General features: G+C 40.8%; 1 protein-coding gene across 1 annotated transcript in view; it reads right to left on the bottom strand.

The window, feature by feature from the left end:
* The window catches only part of LOC103045289 (E3 ubiquitin-protein ligase SH3RF3), a 147,809-nt gene extending 127,434 nt beyond the window's left edge, over positions 1-20,375 (bottom strand). The window contains exon 1 of the mRNA XM_049485274.1: positions 19,786-20,375. Coding sequence (XP_049341231.1) covers positions 19,786-20,142 — 357 coding nt within the window. The 5' untranslated portion in view covers positions 20,143-20,375. The remainder of the gene's footprint in view (positions 1-19,785) is intronic.
* Positions 20,376-24,811: the final 4,436 nt, after the last annotated feature.

Raw genomic sequence — 24,811 nt, 5'->3', positions numbered from 1 at the left:
GTCTCAGCCTCTACCGAGCTCGCGATGGAAACCAGGATGTAGAAATGCCCAGAGGACACAAAAACCCTTCAGCTCTGCGAGGAAACTTCTTCCAAAACTAACAACTTCAAACAGGTTCAAGAGCAGCGAAAGGCTTTCAGTTCTCGAAAAGCAAAGCTCTCAGAGAGCGTAGCGTCTTTTACAGAGAATCTCACTCTGGTCAACAGCTGGAACAGTCCTGCTCCTAGTAGTAATTTCTATTCTATTCTAATCTCACATCTGATTAATATATTATAGATTGGTGTAGAACCCAGAGAAAAAAGGTGGATTTGTCCCCCTCAAAAAAATTATACAGCAGAAAAAGCAGAAATTCTTTTGAAATGAACTTTTAGTTTGAAAGCGCTCTGAAATCTACACCCCCACCATGAAAAGCACCTCCTCTCACAAGCGCGTTTCTAAGTAAAGTAAGCCAAAGCAATTATGTCCACTTTTATCAAGAAGAGAGAGCCGAGAGAGGGTGCTTTTCATGGCGGGGGTGCTGATTTAGGCACTGCTATAGTGCCGAATTCAGAACCAACATGAGATCAGTGATGAATCGCAATGAATCGCAACAACGACAATATACTGCAATAATCTCTTCTGTTCTGCTAACAGACTGGGAGGGTTTGGGTAATCTAACCTTTGTATTAAATGCTGTCAAAAATCTCTATAAATCGTAAAGTTACAGTGCTTTCAGTGAACAAAATTAAAAACACAGGACCCGATGCTATTGACGCTATTTTTTTTAAGAGTGAAGAAAATGTAAGTATACAACAGAATCGACATGCCAATACATACAATATAATAATAATAATAACCAATAATAATAACTAAATCTGTTGTTATATTATTTTAAATATTAGGTGATCAGTTTTTGTCATAAGTCTATAATTCAGACATTAACAACAGTAAATCTAATCTGAAGTAACATGTTTAGATGTTTAGGTTGTAAAGTCACCTTTCGTTGGATTTAACTAATAATAAACAGAAAAACAGAAGAATCGTTCATTTGTGATTAACAGTAATTCCGCAAATGTTGTTCTAAATCAACTTTTAGCAAAGTCAAACCAGCTCCTACTCCTTTACTCTTATAAAAAGCTCAGAAAATAATAATAATGCAGGGAAATAAATGACCAGATGAAACCCTGACATGTTTCTTCATTCATCCAGAAGCTCAGTGAAGCAGCTGGAGTAGCGGCGTAGCGCCGACCGCAGTGCTGTCTGACAGGAGCTGTAGCTCTTGGCCGAGATCCTGAACCTCAGCAGGTCTCGCTCTCCCCCTCGTCTTTCCCTCATTCACTCCCTCACTCCCTCTCTCTCTCTCTCTCTCTCTCTCTTTCTCTCTCTTTCTCTCTTCCACCAGACTAAACAGTCGGAGAGAAAGAGTCAGATCTCAGGCAGCTGCAGGAAATGATTCACGTTCGTTTCTAACAGAGATAATCCACAGCACAGAGATCCTAACCCCACGTCTCGGTGCGAGACCAGTGACTAACGCCAACTCGAGCGATACACTCTGAGGACCTGACCTTTCAACTTTCTGCTCCCACACTTCCTTTCTTGTTCAACAGAAGAAGAAGAAGTGGTTGATGTGGTGCAGTGGATAATCATAATGTGGGAGACTGGGGTTCTATTCCAGGTCTGGGTGACTGAATGGTGCAGGACCAGCATATTAAATTGATGTGCTCCACACTGAAAAAAAGATGAGTAAAATTTACTTAAAAAAAAGTTTCGCAATTTTTTTGCATTTGCTTTTTTTAAGTAAATTTAATTTCCGTTAAATTTAAGTAACTTCAACTCGTTTTCAAGACTTAAATGTTACATAGAGTAAATAAATGAACTGAACTTACTTAATTTCTGCATACAATGTTAACTTATTACAATTACTTAATTTATACAATATTACTCAAATAATTTATGATACATAATACATTATAATTCCTGAAATATATATGTAATAAATATATATATAATACATGCTTTTTAAAGAATCTTTGAGATTATGTAAATAGTTGAGAGAAAGTTTTGAGATAACCAGTCTTTAATCTGCAACCTGTTTTAAAAGTCCTACAGCGTAACCCAAAAAGACTTTAGTGAAGCTGTGAAAAAGCTCCTAAAGTCAACCTTCATCCTCCAATCCTACATCAATCTCTGAGGTACAGCGAAATAATCAGCCAGCGTTTCCTCTGAACAGGCCTGCTAGCTCTATCCTCCATCACCAGGAGACTTCCACCAGCCAGGAATAAGTTAACAGGCTAATAACAAACATGCTTTCCATTACAGAGCGAACCGTCCACATGTTCATTTCCCCTGAAATTAAGACAACTGTTCAGTTCTTATAAATGTAGTAGATTTCCATCCTCTAATAACCCAGACCAGGACCAGAATCCCGAGCCAGAAGCTTTTAAATACAAGGTCCCACAAGCAAAACACAAAAGAATCAATTTAATCTCCCCAAACTTGTTAGAAACAGAGTTTTGAAAATTAAAGAAACTTTACAGATTATCAAGACTTTTAGTAGTGTAGTTTATTTCTATGGTCTTAGTTAACTAAGTTAAGTAAAGCTAATCTAAGTAAACAAAACTGTAATATAAAAAAATACTTTCTTTTAAAGTCAAACAAGTGCTGGACGTTAATCTACACAGATTTCTCTACTGAAAACTGTTTATTTGGGTGAGTAAAGAGCTTAGATTTTAAAATTTCTCCAGCACTAAGGTTGAAGCATTATCATTGCCAGCTAACCACTCAAGCAGTGCTAGCTGTTTAGCAGCAGGCTACAGACAGATAATACTCATCTCTGAATGGGGAAATAGTGAGCTTGGTTAGCGGCTAATGCTAATGCTGCTCCAGTCTGGGTGCTGGAGAACTACACTGAAACTCCTGTATAACTCTGTACTTCAGTTGAGTGTATTTACTGCTCCTTAATACCTGACTGATAGAATTCATACATAAGGAGCACCGGATTATAAGGAGCTGTGATGATATTTGGGAAAAGTGCAGCTTATAATGTGAGAAATACGGTAGTTTGACAATATATAAGTAGAGCAAAAGACCCAATAGAATATTGATTTAAGCAACCAGAGCATCCAGACCCAGTCTTATCTGTACAGATCTCTGATTGTAATCACACATTTGCTTTGTATATGATTAGCAAAAAAAAAAACATTTTTTAAGATTTTATATTAATTCTGGTTGTGCAGACTATTAAAAATCTAACTGGATACACTCTAAATATGCACAAAATCAGATTATGGCTGAAATTCTGAACATAGCAGTAGTTTTTCAATAGACAGATGGAATAAAAGGTAAAGAAGTGAGAAATATGCTACATGAAACGCTGATTTTATTCTTCATTCAAAATCAAGGTCTTCAAAACCTCTAAAACTTTAACCAGAGCAATAGCACTCACAGAAACACGCCATCAGCCTCCAGGAATCGGCTGAAATTCTTCCTACACCAGGTCAACAAGTTCTTAGCATGCCTTAAAAACATGCCGTCATTTCATTTCCTTTCTTTTCTTCTCTTACGCAACTTTATATTAGCCTGACACCTGCAGATTCAGTCCCCTGACTGACCCCTGATCAAATCCTCCACCAGCCCTCCAGGACCGGCCAACTCTCCAGGACCAGGGACTGTGTTCAGGACATTCTAAAACCATTATCCATCTAACAGCTCTATCAGTTTTTCCATAGGAAGAAGCTCCTCTCTCGTTTTCCTCTCAGAATAAACAGAAAGCGCTCCAGTAACCCCAGCGCTCCAAAGCAAAGACAAGAACTGGCGGCAGATCCAACACCCTCCTTCCAAGGGTCTGCTTTTCAGAGACAGGGATGTGGTTCACGCCAAAAGCACTCGTGAAAATAATAACAGAGAGAGAGAGAGAGAGAGAGAGAGAGAGTGAGAATGTGCTGGTCTCTCTGTCCTGGAAACTTTATCTGAGAACAGCTCTGGAGCACTTGTCGACTCAGTCTGAGAAAAACTGGTGAATTAAAAGCTCCAGTATCTGATCTTGGGCTGGAAGGTGAAGATTCTGATGAATTTAACACAAAATGATTCGAAAAATTACTTCATGTTTTTTAATGAGTCAAATCTTGAGTCTTTGTGGTCATGCCTTGGGGTTGGAATGGTGCAAGTCTAGAGTCCAGCAGATTCCCCACTGAGTCTTTCACAAGTCTCAGTGAGTATAAAGTCTTTCCAAGTCTAAGTTGATTCCCCACAGAGTCTTGAGACTTTTATAAGTTTGAGTCAATTCCCCATCGAGTTTCCAGACTTTCAAATGTCTCAGTCAATTCCCCATTGAGTCTTGAGACTTTCAGAAGTCTGAGTTGATTCCCCATTGAGTCTTGAGTCTGAGTTAAATTCTATTGAGGCTTGCGTTCTTCATAAGTCTCAGTCAGTTCAAGTCTTGAATCTTTCACAAGTCTGCGTTAATTTAACATTGAGTATTGAGTCTTTCACACATCTGAGGTAATTCCTTATCATTGAGTCTTGAATCTTTCACAATTCTCAGTCAATTCCCCATTGAGTCTTGAGTTAAATTCTATTGAGACTTGAGTTTTTCACAAGTCTCAGTCAATTCCCCACTAAGTCTTCAGTCTTTCACAAGTTTTAGTTGATTCCCCATTGAGTCTTAAGGCTTTGACTCTCAGTTGAACAAGTAAACTATTGGGACTCCACTATTGGGACACCACTGTGAGCTGCAGGACAATAAACAGCATTAGAGTAAAATAGACTGTACTCAAACTGACAGCGAAAGTCACAGAGGACTGAAAACAAATGTATTAATTTCTTGTAGATGAATTCATGTTCTTCATGATTTTTGCTCCATTAAAATGTCTCTTGAGAACCATCTCTGCTTTAGGCAACCCAACCTCGAGAAAGTGTACACTGCCATTTTTCCATGATTCCATTTTTCTCCAGCAGGCAGGTTTGATAGTTCCATAAAAGCAGGACATTTGGGCAGAGTTATTGTCCTGTTGTGTTTTGGGAGGAAATGATTAGTCTGTGCTGAAAGCTACCAAACTTTAAGAGCAGTGGGCCGTTACTGCTAGCTTCATGTTTTTCTCCACAGGGATAAATAATTCAATTTTCCTCTCGTTCATACTGTGACCTTTTCTGCTGGTAGCGACTCCTAACCTCGCATTTCCATACTAACAATGGGGGTCGCGTGAGAAGCAGTTAACCTCGGGACCCCCGGAGAATAAAAGCCAAGCTGAGCTGGAAGCTTCTTTGACTTGGGAAGATACCACCAGCATCACCCCCACATTTCTGCACTCCTGGGAATCACAGCTGAGATAGAGCACCCACGCATCTGTAACAGCTCCAACACGGCCATCCAACATCCCACTGCATCCCACAGGACCTTTACAGGACCTTCACAGGGCACTAGTGATACTAGTATTTGGCAGTGTAAAAAAATAAGCAAGAGAAAAACACAGGCAATAGAATAACGCATTGTATTTAATACCCAGCCCTGACTAGGAGCAAATGATGGCTAGTACTCAGGTGATCTGCTTCCTGGAAGTGTCATGTGCTCTGTCATGTGACCTGGATTGAGTGTAATGTCGATGTGTGGTGCATCCTGGGCAATGTAGTCCAGAGGCTGCAGATCACAGGCACATCTGAAGCGTGACATGGTAACTGTTCCTTCCTAGTGTCTCTTAAAATCTTATAATAAAACCTTATAATACAGTTCGCCTTGTACGTATTTCAGAAGAATGAGAAGAGTGAATGAGAAGAGTGATTAAGAAGGTGTCCCAATGCTTTTGCACCAATAGTGCAATTCTGCGCTCTGATTGGTCACATCTTCAGCCTTTAATCATTCTAGACAAACACATAGCCTGAACACACATTATCTCAGTGAACGGAGCTTCACGTTAGGCCTGTGACGACTCGACAGGAATGGATTAGCTCTTCCCAGCCTTTTCATTAGCGCCACAGAGCCACAGATATTCCTACCCCCCCCCCCTTACCACCCCAAACCACCCCCTCAACCCCCCCGCCGCTGCGTTCGCAGTGTAAACAGCCCGAGTGCTCATTACCCTCCGCTCACACATTCCAGTCCTGAAGACTCCTCCACTCTCTGATTGGCTTCCAGTATCAGAGCGCCTGGCTCTGCGGCTATCCGCTAAAGGCTAACCGCTAACGGCTCCTCGCGTCACAGGAGACAAAGGACTTCCTTTGATGCGTCCTTCATTTATTTCATTAAATCAGGCCCAGAGATGTGCAGGGCCATTCCAAATGAGATTCCAACACTTTATAAATAATAAAACCGTCTCTCTGAACCTGTCTGAAGGCGAGCAGCAAGAAAACCCTCTCTATTACTGAGCTAGCGCTGGGTTTGTCTCACACTTAGCTCAATGTTTTAGCTCAATAAGCAGAAAAGTAGCTTCATTTTATGCATGATCTCACTATTAGCAGCACCCGTGGTGCTCTGACTATAGTGTTTGTCTCATTATGCTCAGAAAAAGTCATACAAATTACTAGGAGCCCTTAATGCAGAGCTGCAGGAGTGCAGCACAGAAACACAGGAAAGATTTTTTATAGAATTTTTTATTTTTTTGCATAATTCAGTGTTCGAAATGAGCATATATGCAGAGTGGGGCTTTGGTGTGAAAATTGTTTATATGGTTTACTGTAGTAAAACCTACTGACTTATACACTGCTTTCTCTACAGTGGTTGTAAATGGAGGCAGAAATTGGGTTGCCAGATTACAACACAAATACAATAGTCATAAATTCTCTGCTGATAACTTAAATTAACAAAAAATATAGAGTTGTGCTCATTAAAGTTAGTTGTTTTAGTTGATCTTATAAAGGATAATCAGCAGAAATTACAAAACACCTTTCACAGAATCTAAATGAGGCCAGCAAACAACACAACATGAATTTTTAAGTTGGTGAGACTTAAAAGTAAGGGTTTTTTAATGCATATGAAAAATTAATAATCTAAATTAGAGACTTCTAGTTGGGAAAACAGTCTGTTTTTTTTTTATCTTCAAAACTTCAAAATGTTTGAGTTGGCCTCAAAATAAAAAAAAATGTGCAGTAAGTTGCCATGAACTTTTAAGTTTTTTCAACTTTTTCATTTTTACAGTGCACCAAAACTAAAAGTTTTGACACACCTTCGTATTTTATGTTTTCCTACATAGTAAATGAATAATGAACTGATCCAGATTATAAAGGAACACATAAGGAATCATGTAGTAACTTAAAAACAGCGTTAAACAAACCAAAATACTCTTATCTGGGGAGCTGTTAACTTGCGATTTCTAATGAACTTATCCTGTACAACAGAGGAAACTCTCGCTCTTCCTTTCCTGGGGTGGTCCTGATGAGTGCCAGTTTCATCATAATGTTTTTATGGTTGTTGCGACTGAACTTAAGGATACTTTCAAAGCCAAGAAATGCAAAATTGTCATCTAAAGTGTCATCTTATTTACTTCAGCTAACAGTACTATCCCAGACCTGTACAGCTCATATCTTGCAGCTTGAAAAACATATGTGAAGAGGTAGTAAAAGGTCAGAAATTGGTAATAAATGTGATAAGTGATGTTAAACAATTTATTTTTTTTAGTTTAGTGATTTGAACATTCAGAAAAACTTCAGTTTTAAAGTTAAAAGTACATTTTAAGCTGCAGTGTCTCTAACATAGACCTTTATTTCAGGTACTTTTATGCTGGACCTGTGTTTTTACCTCCATCCATCCCACAGAGTTACTTATGTCCACTGTGGTCGAGGAGGACGTCCCACATGATGGTGTGGCTTTCATTTCCCCTCGAGCCGGCCTACAGAGTGCAGAATTGAATTATACCAGCAGAAAAAAATCAGATAATCTCATTGAATCTCACTGCGAAGCCGCAACGTCACTTAATAACCGTTAAAACAGAAATCCGTCATGAATCATCCGTCTTTTCCTGAGCTCTGCTGAGGTTCATCTCTCTGATCATCTCATCTCAGTGTGTTTATTACAGCCAAACATCTCATCTCTACTGAGAACAGAGCAGGAGAACCACCAGACCGACCGAGAGAGTCCCACTGATCTACTTTCCTGCACTCAGAGGAATCTACAGTGTAAAAAGTGAAACTGGGTCAGAGGAAACAGGACTCCAGTAACAGTCGAGGAAAAGTTCATTAAAATAATATAGTTAAAATCACTTTTTTAAATATTTTTTTAAACTGTATTTTAGTCATTTTTACATCCCCACTAGCTCTAGAAAAAAGGGTTTGTCGCTTTCTCATCCTGTTCTGTCTTCACTGCTCCCACGTGTGTTCATTTGTAGCCCCGCCCCCTCGTTACTTGTCCCTAGGTGTTTCCTGTTTCCTGTTCCCTCCATGTGTACTGTATTTAAGCCCCTGTGTTTTTTTTAGTGTTAGCTTGTCGGTTCTTGTTGTACGATGTTAAGTCAGTTCAGGTTGAGTGTGTTTTCTATATTTTCCCAGAGTTCGTTTGTGTTTGTTGTTAATAAATATATTCAAACAGGGTCGCCAACGAGTAAACAAACAAACTATAAAGAGCTAGGCAAAAAATACAAAACAGATCGATAACAAAAAAACAAACACAAATGAAATGCCGGGAGCTTGAAGAGCTAGAAAACTAGGTTTAATACTGGAGAAGAGGAAAACAGGGGGTATTAATACAGGAAAACACAGGTGAAAGTAATTTCAGAAGCTGGGTGAGCCAGATCACCGAGGAACAGACTCTATACTAGGAACCTATAAGACCTGCCTGACTCAATCTCAACTAGTCATCACACTTTGGAAGACTCATCTTTTCATAAAATAATGCAAAAAAGATTTTTCTAGGGTTCTGAAAATGATCAAGCTTGATGTTTCTCTTGATCCTACTGTCTAAAAACTAGCTATACATATTTTAAAGTAACCAACAAAGCATGTTTGTAAGTCGCTCTGCATAAGGGAGTCCGCAAAATACTGTGAATGTACGTAAATGTATTTCTTAATAAATTGCACTGGAACCAAATAATCAAAGTTACTCACTGTTACGGCTGAATGTTAGATATAAAAACAGGCCAAACTTGTACTTGTGAGTTTCCAGTCCTGCTGTTGTTAGACGCAGTTTCTCTCTCGGGGTCTCAGTGAAGCACAGCTTTCCTGCTTGAAGACTCTTGTTTGTTTCCAGCTGTGATCAGAGTCTTTCCCCAAACTCAGCTACTAAACATGGAGCCGCTGCCCCCCCTCGATCCCCCTCGATCCCCGGACCCGGTTTAATTGCCCTTTTCTCTGAATGGAGCATCAGCACTTTCAGCTCTGCTTACGACTGTCTGACAGAATAACAGAGAGCTGCAGTAAAACACACCATCCTGGACTTTACCCAGCGTCCAGAGAGAGCTGAAGATCACAGGAGGAAACATTTCACCTTCAGTCTGTTCATCCTTACTGTCCTGATCACGTTTAAACTGATTATTTAATTTCCATTAAAATGTTTGTGATCTGGATCAGGATCAATTCATTTCAATGCATTTCTAAATTGATCAGGTTATTTAAAGCCTGTATAGAGCTTGATCTAGTTCTGATCCTTTGTTTTTACCGCTGTGTTCTAGCATAGCTAGACATTTATGGAACATGGAACTATCTATCTATCTATCTATCTATCCATCCATCCATCCATCCATCCCCAGCATGAAGCAGTGAAGAGCATTCTCAGAAGGAAACACAACAGTTCTTAAATAAAAACATGACTCTCTTAAAGAAGCAATCAGTAATAAATGCAAATAAAGAATATGAAACCTACAGAAGTCCAATATAAGAGTTTTATGCCCCGCCCACTTATCTGCACACAAACAGAGCCATCATTGGTTTGCCAAAATATCTGTCTCTACTACGCTCACAGTGGTGGTTGTATAAATTACCCAGCTTTGGTTAGCAAACTTTCCTGAAGCTCAGTGATTACCTGTCCAACAGAATAATAGTCACCTGCCAATTTCCATGGCTGCAGCACACAGTTTGCATGCTGTTGTGTTCTATACCTGGCAACCCTGAGTGAGGAAATGAGACTGAGGAATGGCAGGTGGGCAGATTCAAAGGCCACACCCCACACAAATTTCTGTAATGTACCACACAGTTACAATAATAAAATACTGGCTCAAGCTCTGCTGTACATTCTGATTATTCTGATGATCAAATACAGTATAATTCTTAAAGGCCTTTACATGTTAAGTTTTAGTTCAATTAGACAAAATCTAACACCTTAAGAAGGCCACAGCTGATGTTTTCTGTTTGCTGTGATGTAAATACGTGATTGAGAAAGATTATAACGATGATGAATACCTGAGATCATCTGAACTAACTGAGATTATCCTGTAATAATTAAGACAGGTCGAGTTCTGACATTCCTAGACAGAGAGAGGACTCCAGTCAGAGAACAGGAAATGTCCTGTACTCACTCCCTGTCTCATTCATTCTGTCTCTCTCTGTCTCTCTCTCTCTTTCTCTCTCTCTCTTTCTTTACTCCGGCCGGTTCTCTGGTGGCAGGGAGTCAGTGTCGGTGGCAGGGACTCTGACAGCCCCCCCACCCGGCGCTCTTAGCGGCGATAAAAGCAGGTATGAATTTTTAATGTCAGTCTGCAGCCGAGCTAAAATAAAAGGCAGCCGGTGACGCGGAAAAAAGGAAACACACTCGTCTCCGATTACCTAAACTACCCAAACACCTCAGATACATTTCTATATTTACACCCCTGAGTTACAGTTATTTTACTGGGTTTAGGATTTTAGATCATTTTTCAAAATAAAAGCTCGAAGAAACTTAATTCAGAATGATAAACAGGTACAAAAAGTCATTTATTAGATCTGCTGTGGCTTTTCTGAATAAGACTGTAATACACAATCTCCCCACATCATTTATAATCTGTCTGGACTTTTAGCTTTAGTTTAAATCTCATTTTTGCAAATACATTGCCTAGTAACCACCTAGGAACACCTTAGCAACCACCTATCAACTACTTAGCAACACCATAGCAACCACTACAGATACCATAGCAACACCTTAGCAACCACCTAGCAACTGTTTAGCAACATCATAGCAACCACCACGGACATCATAGCAACTCCTTAGCAACCACCTGGCAACCACCACAGACACCATAGCAACGCCTCAGCAACCACTTAGCAACCACCTAGCAACTGCTTAGCAACACCATAGCAACCACCATGGATACCATAGCAACGCCTAAGAAACCACCTAGCAACACCTTAGCAAACCACCTAGCAACTGCTTAGCAACACCAAAGCAACCACTATGGATACCATAGCAACGCCTCAACAACCACTTAGCAACCACCTAGCAACTGCTTAGCAACACTATAGCAACCACTATGGATACCATAGCAACACCTTAGCAACCACCTAGAAACCGCCACAGACACGATAGCAACGCATAAGCAACCACTTAGCAACCACCTAGCAACTGCTAGGTTCAAAAAAAGTAGAAACAATAAGTGAGCCCCTTTGAGCGATATGGCTCATTTAAAGTGCTGCTTAAACAAGAAGACATAACAACATAAAAAACATTAACATTTACTGTATTTACTGTTTATTTAAATTTCTGAACATAATCAAAACTATAATGTGTTTAACTCTTCTTACACATCTACATGACAGTATAATGACCTCATAAGAGGACATCAGGACATTGTAGAGCAAAATCTAATGTTGTGGTCTAGGCAACCCAAAATGCGATGTCCACATATGTGGACGCCAGTTCCTAGGAGGATATATAAAAATGTAAAAAAAAAATGTCCATAAGAATCCAGAATGTTTAGTCTGACTGAGTGCAGTAGAGGACAGAAGACTGGACTCCTGAAGGCCGTAGAGGAAGCGTTAACGGAGCTCACGCTACCCCGACAGCGGCACTATAACTCTAACAAACGCTGGAGTTACACCTCAAGGGCAAAGGAAGTGAAGGTGATGATTCATCCCTCACTCCTCCAGCGCTAAATAACAGTAATGTCTTTCCTGCTGCAGATTATTACCCACAGCTCTGTTGTTTTACAGTTTCTCTCTGCGGTTCTGGTTCAGCGCGTCTCCTCCTCGCTGCAGCGCCGCGACTCGCCTGACTCCACATCACACCGTCCTCTGATCACCACCCGTCTCTCCTGTCGTGTATCTGTCAGTCTCAGATTCAGCTTCAGATTCTCAGAGAACAAACAGCTGAGGGACGCTCTACCCTGAGGAGGAGTGTAGCGCAGTGAAGCTACTTTTCTTTTCTAGCAGGAATGAGGACATGATGATTGGGCACAGGACAAAAACGACCTACAGATGATTTGGGTTAAAATAGATGTAGATGTGGATGGATGTTATATGCAATAGGGGTGGGCGATATGGTCCTACAATAATATCACAATATTTTATAGTTTTTTCGTGATAACGATATTCTTAGCATTTTCAAGAATAAAATGAAAATTACATTTTATTATTGCATACGATACGATATGATATGGTATACCTCTCTAACTGAGATATTAAAAAATACAAGAATTTTATCAGATTTGTAACAAAAGAAATCAATGATCCAGAATCATCATGAGTCATGATACTAGCACATTCAAACCACAGAAATGATCACTCTCGAAAACCAAAAATGTGTGATGTAAAGTTATTTTATTTTTGCACCGTCAACACATTAGGGATGCATCAGTACCATTTTTTCAAGTATGTGTACATTAAATTTTAGGGGTTTTATCACGCTAAAGGATGGTATGCAGAGCTGCTTGGGTTTAGACTATTGCATAAGTACATTAGCATGTACTGTACATAAAAAGTACATAAAAGTACATAAAAAGTGTTTTTATTGTACATAAACAGTGCAAATAGTGTGAAAAACAGGCCCTTTAAATGCTTATGCTTAAACAGTGAGGTTGTTTTACACACTCTCTCACTTTAATTAAATTTTCTCAATGGCCTGAACCCACCAACCCGCCCTGAAGCTCAGAATTACACCTCCCCTCTCCAGATCCTCCACTCTGGTGATGTTGTGAATGGGTGGTTCACATGCTGAAGAAGCAGCAGCAGCAGAAGCACTGATGGCGGTGATGATGGTGGTGATGGTTATGGTGATAGTGATGATTGTGATGGTGATGATGGCGGTGGTGATGGTGATGATGGTGGTGAACAAAATGATGGTGATGGTGGTGAAGGTGATGGTAATGATGGTGGTGATGATGGTGATGGTGATGGTGGTGATGGTGATAGTGATGATGGTGGTGATGATGGTGGTGATGGTGATAGTGATGATTGTGATGGTGATGATGGCGGTGATGGTGGTGATGAAGGTGATGGTGGTGATGATGATGATGGTGGTGATGGTGATGATGGTGATGGTGGTGATGATGGTGGTGATGGTGATAGTGATGATTGTGATGGTGATGATGGCGGTGATGGTGGTGATGAAGGTGATGGTGGTGATGATGATGATGGTGGTGATGGTGATGATGGTGATGGTGGTGAAGGTGATGGTGGTGATGATGGTGATGATGGTGGTGAAGGTGATGGTGGCTGAAGCATCACAGTGTTCATTCTCCCTCGGCTCGTGGCGTCAGACCCGGCTGCGCTGAGTTCTGAGCGGCTGAACGCCTGACTGAGCCGCCGACTGACGGGTGAAGAAATTCACAATAACTACCTTCTGTAAAAGTCGAGGGGAAGAAATCCGATAAACACCGGCTTTCACTCTCATATCAGGACTGAGCCCTTCATCTGCGGTCAGTTCAGAAACACAGGGCTGCTGTCGACTGAGTTCTGGTGCTGAAATGCTTTGAATTAATGCTAACCATACAAAAAAGACTTTTAACAGACTAAAGTCTGAAACCCCTCTCTCACATCTAAAGACAAGATACTGATTTTTTACTGACAGATTAAGATTTTGCAAAGACTAGGGATCTTGGAGGGTCTGCAACTAGATTCTTACTGAGATTATTTTATTATTTTGTATTATTATTATTATTATAAAAATATAAGAGGACTCATCATAGAGACACTCTTGCTCACTCCACAGCAAACGGGCATCTGTGCTAGGCTAAAAGCTAAGCACTAGCCATCATCTCTCTTTCCACCGTCCAACAAATACAGCCATATGCAAACATTTGGCAACTCTTTAAATAAAGATAAAATATATACAGGGGTTGGAGAATGAAACTGAAACACCTGTCATCATTTTAGTGGGATTTTAGGTTTCATGTCTAAATTGGAGCAGCCTGGTGTTTAATCTTCATTAATTGCACATTGCACCAGTAAGAGCAGAGTGTGAAGGTTCAATTATCAGGGTAAGAGCACAGTTCTGCTCTAAATATTGCAATGCACACAACATTATGGGAGACATACCAGAGTTCAAAAGAGGACAAATTGTTGGTGCACGTCTTGCTGGAGCATCTGTGACCAAGACAGCAAGTCTTTGTGATGCATCAAGAGCCACGGTATCCAGGGTAACGTCAGCGAGATACCACCAAGAAGCACCAACCACATCCAACAGGATTAACTGTGGATGCTGTAAGAGGAAGCTGTCTGAAAGGGATGTTCGGGTGCTAACCCGGATTGTGCTCTAAAACCAGGTGTTTCAGTTTCATTGTCCAACTCCTGTGTTTTATTGACTCAATATAACACATTTTTAGATAATAAAATGAACATAAAATGCTTCATATTCTTTGTTCATCAAATAGTTCGCTTTTCCAATCTGTTTAATTGAGTAAATAATCAGTGATTGTGCTTTAAATGTGCGCAAGTGTGTTTCGCTTCTCCTAGAACATCAGTTATTTATGCACTCAGGCCACAGCTTCACAAACCTCAGCATGCACCATAAAGTAATGTGCTAAATAGTGAGGTTGAGGTTAGTGATGACAGGAAGTAAATAACTCGGCGTGTCATGTCGAGCGATCCGGAGCGACAGAACAGCGGCTCGGCTCAGAAATCAGCGAAACGCTTTAGAAAATATCACAAACCGTTATCAAAGCAGCTGTCTGAGTTCTGCATGTCAGACCTGCGACGTTCTGCAACCTCAGCACTGCGCTCCACAGCGCCGGTCCCGCTGGATTAGCTGCTCCTTTAGCTGCTTTTTCACGGACCTGCGGCGCCAATATGCAGAAGAGACGGTGCTGGAAACCTTCTGCAGCCCTGCAGCCACACAGCGCATTTATTCATAACAGCTTATTTAACAAGGGTCAGATATTAAACGTTTCCAGTTATTACAGTCGATTTTAATGTCACTTTAGATTAGAAAGGTATAAATCACTGAAGCTTGTGCTTGTTAGCTTGTAATAAGCCTTTATTAATATTTATATACAGTTATTATAATACTCAAAGTCTTTAAAGGGGCACTTTAAACCACCTGATTTTAGCTGACTCCACCCTCTCAGCTTAAATTTGAAAAATGTTAAAAAAAAAAAATGGGAGGAGTAGTTTGGGAGGGGCACTGGGTGATGTAGGGGAGGAACCAAAGTACACTGAAACATCATCCTCGCCTATAGCACAGTTAAACCTGTAAGGGCGCTGCAGAGGCAGAAATTACCACAATAAAATTGTTTTTTACAGATTAGGAAATGTTAATAAAAATTAAAGCAGGACCGGTATGTTTTAAAACCTCAAATAAACAGCTATTAATGAAAAAACAGGTTTTAGAGTTCAGGGGCTCTTTAATTAAGAAATCAGCAAGAAAGGACAAGCTGATATCTGAGATAATTCTTAAAAAAACACTGTTTTTTAAAGTTAATCGAGCGCTGGATGTTAATCTACACAGATTTCTCTCCTGAAAACTGTTTATTTAGGTGAGTAAAGTGCTTCCATTTATTTACAGTAAGCTTAGATTTTCATTATTTTGTCACATTTTAAGAGTGAGTTTTCAGTGAAGTTTCTCCAGCACTAAGGCTGGGTGCAGCAGCATTAGCATTAGCCGCTAACTGCAGTGCTGGTGCTAGTAAATACTGCCTGATAGCGCTACACTGAGTGTTTCAGTAACTCAGGGCCCTATCAGCTAACCCGTGTTAACACGGTAAACACGCAGACTACAGTCAGATATACTTCCGTGGGGGTCAGTGGGGGTTAGTGGGTGTCGATGGGGTCGGAGGGGGTTATTGTGGTAGTGTGGCGTGGTCTCAGTGCTGCACAAACAGTGACTGGACACTTTTAGCTTCTCGCAACCCCCCACATCTTACACCCCCCACATAGTGAAAAGCATCCAGCTGCCATAGCAACCGTGCACCACGGAGGCAGCGAGGCCAGTGTGCAATTTATTTCACAAACGTGCGGCATTCAGAATGCCAGACTTAAAATCCGATTTCAGACAAATATTTTCTCAAAATTAAAAATTTGCGTGTTTACCATGCTACATCACAAATATAAAGTGTGCTGCACAACATGCTAATCATTTAATCATGCTAATCTCTTATATTTGATTCATAAGAGGAAAATAACTTGCTCCAACCCCCCCTTTTTTTAAATATTTTCCTTTTATGCAAATAATGCATTCAATTAATCCGTAAACTTTAATGTTATTTTTGTTTAGCGCAAATTAATCATTAATCATTAATCTTGTGTTTCAGCATTAAGAGTTCCAGCTGTTCTGCACAGGTTCCTCTATCCTCTGGCTCTTTCTGAAACAGCAGCTGATCTCTGGTCAGCTGATCTGCTGAACATGTAGAGGAGTGATGATGATGACGTGACCAATACAGAACATAACAGCTTTCTGCACATGAAGCAAGTCTGTGAACTGCTGCACTCAGCTCCTGAGATCTCCAGGTGGGAAACGAGGGGTTCACCACACCACACCACAATTTATAGTGTAGATAATACGCTGACACTGTTTAATTCACACACAAAAGTACTGTTTACGCTCATGTGTACCATGAGATGCATGCTTAAAACTAGCGCTGCATGTTTACCTCACAGTTATCTCACAAGCTAAGAACTAGCTTTCAATCTGCTTTCACACTAGAACATGACGAGACGCTCGCGTCGCACCAGGTTCGTCGTTTGTTGGCGTATCAAAGCTCAAAGTTGGTTTAGCTTCCGACAAGCAATTTATTTTCCTAGTTATCATGTTGGCTAATTTAGCTAGCAAGCTAAACTAGACATTGAACAACCAACCCACTAGAAACACGAACAACCTCTGCAACTTTCTTCCAGGCGTCACATTTCTTCAAACTCTCCCTGTATACATGCAAAGACGCATCATATAAAACGGGAAACGAAGAAACAGCAGTGACTACCCAGAATGCACCACACGCTGACTTCACTCCCGTTCCAGAACACATGACACTGCGCAACACACATCCAGGAAGCCAATCGCCTGAATATTGACATTGCCTGCTCTAGGCCCTATTTAAATGGCTCACTCCAGTTCTTTCATTGCCAAGTATTTGGAAAATTGGAAAGTTGGCCGTTTTCAAATAATCATATTTTATAGCCATATAATGTATGAAATGATGTTACAGTCATTCACGTGTATCTCAAGTTTCAATATGAATGTCAAAGTATATATATAATAGAGAACAGTTACATATATTAGTTTCAAAGCAGCTCATTCTACGAAAGCAGACAATCTGATTACCTCAGGTCTCGAAAATTATGAGTGAAAAATACAGTTTTAATAGAAAACACTGACATTTGTGAGCAGCTGTGTATGAAATCCTTTACCTTTCCACAGATTTACCTCAGATCTCATACAGTATTGCTAAGAAATGAGTCGTCAGACTGACATTAAGAATTTGTTTAATCTGCGTCTAGTTGCATATGAAATGTGTATATCCTCAAATTTACCTCAGGCCTCATATGTCACAGCTAAGAAAATCAGCACAAGACACATTTAGCTCAGAAAACAACACAAAGACGACAATATTCACCATTAGTTTTGGACGCAGATGGAATACAGACTTTATAAATGATTGCACTGAACACAGAAAATCTTAAGAGACCAACAGTGGTTTAACAGCTTGGAGAACCCATGTTTTAAACCCACAATCTTGATATTAATCACCATTAGCCACCAGTGTGTTATTCGCTCTCTTAATGTCATTCCACCATCTGTGTTCAAATATACTTAACACAAGCCACCATTTCTCAACTCTGTCTGAGACACCACACAGTGAAGAGACTAAATTAGCTCTCAAACAGACTTCTGGTTATTTCCACACAACTCTGTGTGCAGCTATATATGAAACAAGTTGGCATTCTTCACATTTCTCAACCATCAACTCAACAGAATAGCTGTGAAATTACCTCTTAGACTGACATTTAATCGTTTCTAGCTTCAGTTATAACTGAAATCTGTTGAATTTTCTCAGATTTATCTCAATCATTTCATGAAACAGCTAAGCAACAAGCATTGCAATGGTGACATTCACATTTGGTTATTCTTAGACAGATCTGAGCGCAGTTATACATGAAAAATAAGTTGTCTGTCCTCAGACAGTGCTTCAGACCTCACATGGTAAGGCTAAAACTTTAGCCTTATTGAGACTGTTTGTCTCAAATTGTTATTTCTACACAGCTTTCATAGATCTTCAATAGATCCACAGCACATTGCCCTTAGATAACACAACAAATATAGCAGAAAAATTAGCTCTTAGACCAGCATTTGGTTTGTTCAACACTCAGAGTGACATCTTTAGTGCATTTAATCACTTCCACACAGCTTTTTAAGCAATTACATTACAATTCTTCAACTTTACATCAGGTCTTAAACTCATTTTCTGGGATATTATGCTCTTGCTCACACTCTAAACCCATCTGACCCTGGTAATGTTGAGCTTGTTAATTAGCTAATGAGGTAAATCAAGTGTGTTGGATAAGAGATACCACAAAATGTGCCTCAAACCCTGGATCTCTTGATTTTTGTGAGCTGTTGTTTATTTTAATACAGCTGTCTGAGCTCCATGATCCCGTTCACCTCAGGTCTCAGTTAAAAATGAGCTTTGACACTTTTGCCATTTGGGGTGACAAGCTGTCATTCCTCAGGTTCATCTCAGCACAAAGCATAATAATACCCAAACCAGTAACCCAATGTATCCCAGTCCCAGTCCTGGACTTATTTAGCAGCATCCTAAATGAATTAACATTCTCAGCTCAGGTGTGTCAATGCACAGACTAAAACACGCTCAACAATTTCCTGTACTGACAGATTTGTTTCCTCAAGTTCTTCTAAGCCTAGAGATGGGAGCCAGTTAGCCAGTAATCCAGTGGTTCCCAGTCCCAGTCTTTGAGCATTCACTATATTTCCTTGTGCAGCAGCACACCTGGTGGCTTGTTTACCTCATTAACCAATTATAACCAGTCTTAGGACAGGTGTGTCTGTCAGTGCATTGACCAAAACACTCAACTCCCCTCTCCAGAACTCATAGATGCCAATTCCTCAAGTTTATTTCATACATATAGAGCACTGGAGCTGCTATTAAGACTGCATTCCCTCATGCAGCAGCACACCTGGTGGCTTGTTTACCTCATTATCGAATTAACCAGGCTTGGAACAGGTGTGTCAGTCAACCAAACCACTGGCCAAGCTTCTCCAGAACTGACAGGTACCAATTCTTCAAGTTTATCTCATACCTATAGAGCACTGGAGCTGCTGTAGTCTTGGAACATTGCCTACATACATTCCCTCGTGCAGCAGCAGCACACCTGGTGGCTTGTTTACCTCATTAACCAATTATAACCAGTCCTGGGACACGGGGTCCCATTGTGCAGCCCACCAGCACTGACTCTGGGACCCCCTGCAAGATCAACACTACCCCCCCTCTCTCTCCTCCACCGCGCGTGCATTGTGTTTCTGTCACCCACCTTGACCGGGGAGCTCCGCGTGGCGCTGGGCGAGTCTCTCATGGCTGTACCGGGGGGAGACGCCGCCATCCCGGCCGCCCCTCCGAGCCCCAGCCCCGGCCTGCCCCCGCCCCGCTGCGGCCGCTGGCGGATGCCATCCAGCAGGCGCACGAGCAGGATGTTGGCGGGCAGGTCGTCCACTCCGCAGTCCACGAGGATGCGGCACTCCGGGCAGCGCAGCTCGTGGCGCGAGCTCACGATGTTCTCCAGGCAGCGGCGGCAGAAGGTGTGCTGGCACGGCAGCACTTTGGCGGTGGTGTCCAGCCGCTCCAGGCACACCGAGCACTCCAGCAGGTCCAGCAGCGACGACTCGTCCATCCCAGCGGCGGCGGCGGCGCGCGCGAGCCCTCGCCTCACCCGTACCGCTGCTGTGATTCCGCTCAGCGCGTTAAACCGACCGCGCGCGCTCAGCTACGTCCGCGGCGCGAGGCATGCTGCTACTGACTGAGGCGCGCGCGCGATCCCCCCCCTCTCCCGTCCGAGAGAGCGCGTGTGCGCGCGTGTGTATGTGCGTGTGTGTATATGTGTGTGTGCGTGTCGGTGTGTGTGTATGTGCGCGAGTGAGTGTGTGTGTGTACGCAGCTCTCTCTCACTCTCTCTCTCTCACACACAATCTTGCTCACTCACGCGCAGCTGTGGGAAAAAAAAACAAAAAAAACAGAAACACAGTGACGTCACATTTTATCGATGTCAGAAGTGAACAAATTCGCATCACCTGAGTGTGAAAACAGTGTTTATACAGTATATACACTATACTATATACTCTACCTGGCCAAAAAAATATAAATTAAAAATATATACAAAAAAAATTAATACATATGATTGTTTTGATGAGCTTCTGCAACGTCACAAGATTTACTTCAATCCAGTGTTGTATTAATTTATTAATTGTTCACCAAGATCTTGCAGCAGCATTGATGATGGTAGAGTCTGACCAACCGCTGCACAAAGCAGCTCTTCTCCATCCAGCACATCCCAAAGATTCTCAATGAGGTTAAGATCTGGACTCTGTGGTGAACTCTCTCTCAATCCATGTGTGAAAATGATAAATGATGATCTCATGCTCCCTGAACCCTGAACTCTTTCACTATTCCAGCCCCATCAATCCTGATATTGTTCATCTTGGGAAAAAAATGAATCCATTGATGGAAGAATAACCTGGTCTATATTCAGTTTATTCAGGTAGAGTCAGCTGACCTCATTCTTTCAGCACATACTGTTACTGAACCTAAACCTGCAGACCAACTGCAGCATCAACCAACCCCACATCATTTACTTACTTAAATCCAGGTGTTGACTTTTACAGCGCAGAATATACAGTCAGAACATACTGCCCATTGAAAATGAATGTATTTTAGTACAATGTAAATATATTAAAGAAGTAAAGAATAATCATTGTTATTTACAAAAACAACATTGAGTAATATGAACTATTTTGTTTCACAAATTTGTAAGTGTAATAAAATAATTTAAAAATAGGATCTAAATAACAATCATTTTTATTTTAATTATTATATTTATTTATTTTAATTATAAATAATAATGACACTACTACAAGTACAAATGTATATATCTTTTATATTAACATGTAATATACTAATTTGTGTATTAGCTGTGTGGATCTATTGATTTAATTATATATCAATAAAGTATATTTGTTTAATTACTGTATATTATAAATTATTATTAATAATATACTTTTTAAACGGACTAATAATAATTCACAAACTGCTTGGTTTTAAGAGTGATTGATTGCTGCCCCCTGCTGTAATACAGGTGTGTTACACTATAAACACTGCAGGTATAAAATATGAACCCATTGGTCAGACTGTCCAAACTGAGACTAAACTGAGTTTAATTCTGAAAATTCCTGTTCGCATTTTTATACAAACCTGATATCTCATATCTGTATGAGTTTGTGCAGGTCCAGCGTTTCTGCTCAAATGAAGTAACAGCCTTTAGTCTTATAGAATGATTTTAAATCTGATGTTTAGAGCATTACGTTTTTTTCTAAAACTAAACTGCATATCTGTACACTTGTCAACCACTAGTAACCACTAGCAATCACCATAGCACATGTGTAAAACACTCTAGCAACCAGCAAGCAAGCCTCTACACTGTAAAATGTAACTTTTTTTATTTAATAATTTAATTAAAAATAACTTAAATACTATAGACATCTGGAATTACTTAAACTGATGAAGTCAATCTAGCTATAATCTGTTTTGAATTATTGGAATTAATTTACTTGGGTTATAATTCCTGTTGTGATTCGAGTTGTGAATTATGAAATATGGTGGCCTTTAGGTTTTCCAATACGTTCTTAGGACTGAGCATCAATCTGTAGTAATTTCCTCAGTCTACCTTCCGTACAGCACACCGCCCACAGTACGCTGCCCTTGGCTGGATATTTCTGGTTGGTGGACTCACCAGCTGTATCACTGAGGTGTTTAAAAACTCCAGCAGCAATACTGCATCTGATCCACTTACTGTACCAGCTCAACACACACTAACACCTTATACATCTCATATACATCCTGTGGGTTCTGAGTATTGAAGAACAGGGTAAAAGGAGGATAAATAAGTACAGCAGAGGAGATGTATTTTGTTATTTTACACACAGACCTACAGAAAATGCTCTGAGCTGTGTGTGTATGTGTATGTGTGTGTGTGTATGTGTGTGTGTGTGTGTGTGTGTGTGTGTATGTGTGTGTGTGTGTGTGTGTGTGTGTGTGTGTGTGTGTGTGGGTGGGTGGGTGAGTATACTCAGTGTTTTTAGAGAGGTATCTACCTGCCCCTGCACGCTCATTTCACACACTCAATCATCTCTTAAATTATAGCTTCCAGCAGTGCTGTGTTTTGTCGCTGGCGGTGGAGTCGTTTAGGGAAATGCTCTGCGTGTATCAGACCTGTTTAGTCACGGAGTTTAAACTTCCTGCTCCGGCCCAAACGCTCCTCTCCACCCGACCACCCACCACGAGCGGCACAGCGCCCAGGAGAGAGCCCTGCGGTGCACCACCAGAGCACAGCCAGAGCACAACCAGCGCACACAACCAGAGCACAAACAGAGCACAACGAGAGCACAACCAGAGCATAACTAGAGCACAACCAGAGCACAACCAGAGCATAACTAGAGCACAACCAGAGCACAACCAGAGCACAAACAGAGCACAAACAGAGCACAACCAGCGCACACAACCAGAGCACAACCAGAGCACAAACAGAGCATAACTAGAGCACAACAGCGCACAAACAGAGCACAACCAGAGCACAACTAGAGCACAACCAGAGCACAACCAGCGCACACAACCAGAGCACAACCAGAGCACAAACAGAGCATAACTAGAGCACAACCAGAGCATAACTAGAGCACAACCAGAGCACAACCAGAGCATAACTAGAGCACAACCAGAGCACAACCAGAGCACAAACAGAGCACAACCAGCGCACACAACCAGAGCACAACCAGAGCACAAACAGAGCATAACTAGAGCACAACAGCGCACAAACAGAGCACAACCAGAGCACAACTAGAGCACAACCAGAGCACAAACAGAGCATAACTAGCGCTCAACCAGCACAACCAGAGCACAACTAGAGCACAACTAGAGCACAACCAGAGCACAAACAGAGCACAACCAGAGCACAACCAGAGCATAACTAGAGCACAACAGCGCACAACTAGAGCACAACCAGAGCACAACCAGAGCATAACCAGCGCTCAACCAGCACAACCAGAACACAACCAGAGCACAACTAGAGCACAACCAGAGCACAACTAGAGCACAACCAGAATTTACTATGGTGTTTAAATTGAGTATTTCTAAGAAACTAACTCTAAACAGCACACACACTGACCTGAGATCAGTTAAACTCAGTGTGATGAACACTAGACTAAATATAGAGTAGTTATGCTCTTTTAAATGTTATGACTCTGGAAGCATCAGGATAGACAGTAGCAACACTTAGACAGATGCACCCCCCAGGACCTCCTGAAACTGTGAAACTGTTAACATATGTTCATGTATGATTTTACACTTGAAAGCAGTGGCAGTTTAAATATTAATTTAATGTGAATCACACACACAGCAGTACAGCAATAAAACCCTGTGTGATCTACAGGTTACGCTGCAGTAAAGAGGCGGTAATATGATCTGAAATGTTCTGTTGTTCTTCTTGTGTTCCGCAAAATCTCAGAAGTAAAAAAAGAAACACTCTTCAGGTCTGAACACGGCGCTGCTGGATCGTCTGTCAGAGAGCTCGCTGGATTGGCTGCTTGCCTTGCCTGGTTTAGTATATAAATGTGAAACTGTACTGCTAACATAAACATTTAGCAGGAATTAAACTGTGAAGTCATCACAGAAGATCTCATAGTCGTCTATGTTCTTTGATTTCACCAAATTAAAAACCTCTGGAATATAATCAAGAGGAAGATGGATGATCACAAACCATCAAACCACCAAACTGAACTGCTTGAATTTTTGCACCAGGAGTAAAGCAGCATAAAGTTATCCAAAAGCAGTGTGTAAGACTGGTGGAGGAGAACATGATGCCAAGATGCATGAAATTAAAACTGTGATTAAAAACCAACCAGGGTTATTCCACCAAATATTGATTATTTCTGAACTCTTAAAACTTTATGAATATGAACTTGTTTTCTTTGCATTATTTGAGGTCTGAAAGTTCTGCATCTTTTTTGTTATTTCAGTCATTTCTCATTTTCTGTAAATAAATGCTCTAAATGAGAATATTTTTATTTGGAATTTGGGAGAAATGTTGTCTGTTGTTTATAGAATAAAACAACAATGTTCATTTTACTCAAATATAAACCTATAAATAGTAAAATCAGAGAAACTGATTTAGAAATTGAAGCGCTCCCAGAGCTGTATTAAAGTCAGTACAACTCAATTAAATATGAGTACACATGAATAGTAGACCTTAAGTAAACATATTTTCAAAAATGACTTATTCATAGACTAAGTTCCTT

The sequence above is a fragment of the Astyanax mexicanus genome, chromosome 11, assembly GCF_023375975.1.
Source record: "Astyanax mexicanus isolate ESR-SI-001 chromosome 11, AstMex3_surface, whole genome shotgun sequence".
In the NCBI taxonomy this organism is placed as follows: Eukaryota; Metazoa; Chordata; class Actinopteri; order Characiformes; family Acestrorhamphidae; genus Astyanax; species Astyanax mexicanus.
Note: the sequence above shows the minus strand (reverse complement) of the source record. Positions and strands in the feature narration are given on the sequence as shown.